At 42.7% G+C, this 3066-nt stretch overlaps 1 protein-coding gene across 1 annotated transcript; it reads right to left on the reverse strand.

Moving 5' to 3' along the window:
- Positions 1-1866: 1866 nt before the first annotated feature.
- Positions 1867-2694, reverse strand: LOC129001515 (uncharacterized). The gene has a single exon (XM_054428838.1). It carries the CDS (start codon positions 2692-2694, stop codon positions 1867-1869), a length of 828 nt encoding a protein of 275 aa, XP_054284813.1.
- Positions 2695-3066: the final 372 nt, after the last annotated feature.

Below are 3066 nucleotides of genomic sequence, written 5' to 3' on the forward strand. Positions count from 1 at the left end.
GTATTAACTCTTCATCTTTGCTCTGTGAGTCTGCTAATGCCTGATAGTCCAATGGAACGGCAATCGTCTCAATTCTGGAGAGGGTGTCAGCTACCACATTACCTTGTCCAGAGATGTGACGGATGTCCGTTGAATACTGCCCAATGTATTCCAAGTGACGAAATTGGCGGGGAGAGCATTTGTCAGCTTTTTGCTTAAATGCAAAAGTGAGTGGCTTGTGATCTGTGAAAATGGTAAACTGCCTACCTTCTAACATATGTTTGAAGTACTTTACTGATAAATATATTGCTGTCAACTCTCTGTCGTAGGCACTGTAATTTTGTTCAGCAGAGGTTAATTTTTTTGAGAAAAAGGCCAACGGCTGCCAGCTATCACCTATCTTTTGCTGCAACGCACACCCCACAGTATGGGCGGAAGAATCGCAGAAAATGGCCAATTGAGCATCTGGTACAGGGTGAGATAGCATCACAGCTTTACTAAGGCGTTGCTTGCAAGCCTCAAATGCTTCATTACTTGCCGTGGTCCAGTTGACAGGTGAATTTCCCTTCACATTAGCCTTCAGGAGTTCGTTTAGTAAGCTTTGATGCTCCGCCGTGTTAGGCAAAAACCTTCGATAAAAATTTATCATGCCAATAAACCTCCTTAGTTCCTTAACTGTTTTAGGTTTAGGATATGAGTTGATGACTCTAACCTTTTCTGGCAAAGGTTTGATACCTTCTCCAGATACTTCATACCCTAGAAAGTTAACGACTGATGTTCCTAGAACACACTTACTTGGGTTAATGAGGATCCCATAAGTAGAAAAACGGTCAAAGAGCTGTTTTAAGTGTAATACGTGTTGTTCTTCTGACTCTGAAGCTACTAGGATATCGTCGATGTAAGCGTAGCAGAAGTCTAAGCCCCTAAGTACGCCATCTATAAAGCGTTGAAACGTTTGAGCAGCATTGCATAGTCCAAATGACATGTAAGGGAATTCGAACAGGCCAAAAGGTGTGGTAATTGCTGTCTTGTGGACATCCTCAGCAGCAACCGGAATCTGGTGATAAGCCTTAACAAGATCTAAGGTGGTGAATATTGTCTTACCATGAAGTTGGTGAGAGAAATCTTGAATATGGGGAACAGGGTACCGATCAGGGATAGTTCTAGCATTCAAAGCCCTGTAATCTCCACATGGCCTCCACTCATCGCCTTTTTTGGGAACCATGTGAAGGGGAGAAGACCAGCAACTAGAAGAGGGTCTAGCTATACCTAGTTGAACCATGGATTCAAATTCTTTTTTGGCGAGTTTAAATTTATCCGGTGCCAGGCGGCGGGGTTTACTGAACACCGGAGGCCCTGGTGTTGTCTCAATATGATGTTCTGTGTCATGTTTGGAAGTACAATCAGGTTTACCTGAAGGTCTGGTGAGGTTTGGGTATTCATGAAGTAATTGAGAGAAAACTGTCTGTTGACAAGACTTAATAGTTTTAACACTACTCACTAAATGAACTGAAGGAGGTTGACCTTTGGAAAAAAACGAAGTTGACTGGTCAACTAAACATTGACGTCGTACATCAACAAGCAGATCATAATAGTGTAGAAAGTCTACCCCTATTATTGGTTTGGATACATCGGCTACGATGAAACGCCAAACAAATGAGCGGCGTAGACCAAAGTCCAAAGGCAAAGATACAAGACCATACGTCGTAATCTCAGTATTATTAGCTGCATATAGAGTATAGTCAGTCTTAGGTCTTTTTTTATCTAACATATTACGAGGGTAGACGCATACATCAGCTCCCGTGTCAACTAGAAATTGTTGTTTGGTTACCTTATCGGTGACAAATAGGCGACGGGAACATGTGAGGTCGGAGTCACTTGTCGCCATTAGAGACTCCCTGGGTCGTTTCCCGATCTGCTTCCTTTGAATCTGCAAGGGTCGGTGCACTTTGTTGCTGCGTCGCCGAACCGCCAGTGATACCAACAGACGTCATGGCGATCAAATCGATTCTTGGAGCATTGCCATGATCGTCTACGAGGATATGTGTCTGATGTCTTGTGGAATTTTGGACGTCTCATGTCTTCTTTGATTCCTGCTATTTCTTGTTGAAATTTTTCTGTTACTTCTCTAATATTTGATGTCAACGTGGTTGTAAAGCGTTCCATCATTTCTTCCACCGAGGGAGCTGATAAGGACGCCTCCGATACTTGATGGTGAGGACTGACTTCATGGACAGCATCCGCAAGCTCCGCCAGTGTATCGAGGTCCGCAGCCTTTTGTGTTACCAAGATGGCTTGTGTTGCTGAAGGAAGACGGCTAAGCCATTGAAACTTCAGTAGTGGATCAGGTATCATGGTTCCGGCTAGAGTACGCATGTGCCTCAGGAACTGTGATGGTTTCCGATCACCTAACTCTTCTCGTTTCAAAAGTTGTTTCGTCTTCTGTTCCTGGGTCAAGGTAAACCGTTTTATAAGTTCTTTTTTTAATTTGTTGTACTTTTCTTCTGCTGGAGGGTTGGTGAGGATATCCCTCACTTCCGCTGCGTATTTCGCATCTAGGTTACCGCAGACGTAATAGAACTTAGTTTCGTCGACCGTGATCCCCGCTAGAGAAAACTGGGTTTCGATTTGTGCAAACCACAATTCTGGATCTGAGTGCCAGAAAGGAGGGATCTTGACTTGAATTCTGTGTACTGATTGTTCTCCGTTTGACATTTCGGATCACGTCGGGGTCACCAATTGAAGTTGTGAACTCACAAATGCTAGACAAGAGTAAAAATACGTGTATTTAGTAAAAAGTTAAAGTGAACAAAAACAATTGAATGAATTAGTAAACAAATAAATATCATCTGTTAAAATAAAGATTTATATAAGTTACAGGTAAGTAGTCGTCAGGCACTACAGGGATATTTAGGCAAAGATCGGGATTTTTGGTTTTGGTGGCCAAAAAATGATCCCCATGTTATTCTTATGGGAAAAAACGCCCCAAGTGCCGTTAAACCGGTAGTTCGCCACTACTTACATGAACAGCTTTCATCCTAAACTAAGTTTCACCACTGAGTTTAGAAGCTGGCAGAAAACTTAATT

The sequence above is a fragment of the Macrosteles quadrilineatus genome, unplaced genomic scaffold (genome assembly GCF_028750875.1).
Source record: "Macrosteles quadrilineatus isolate MER2022 unplaced genomic scaffold, UCM_ALF_1.0 Scaffold_1__1_contigs__length_201487025, whole genome shotgun sequence".
NCBI lineage: Eukaryota > Metazoa > Arthropoda > Insecta > Hemiptera > Cicadellidae > Macrosteles > Macrosteles quadrilineatus.

Coding starts and splice junctions, on each gene's coding strand:
- LOC129001515 (XM_054428838.1), bottom strand. CDS start 2,694: ATGTCAAACGGAGAACAATCAGTACACAGAATTCAAGTCAAGATCCCT.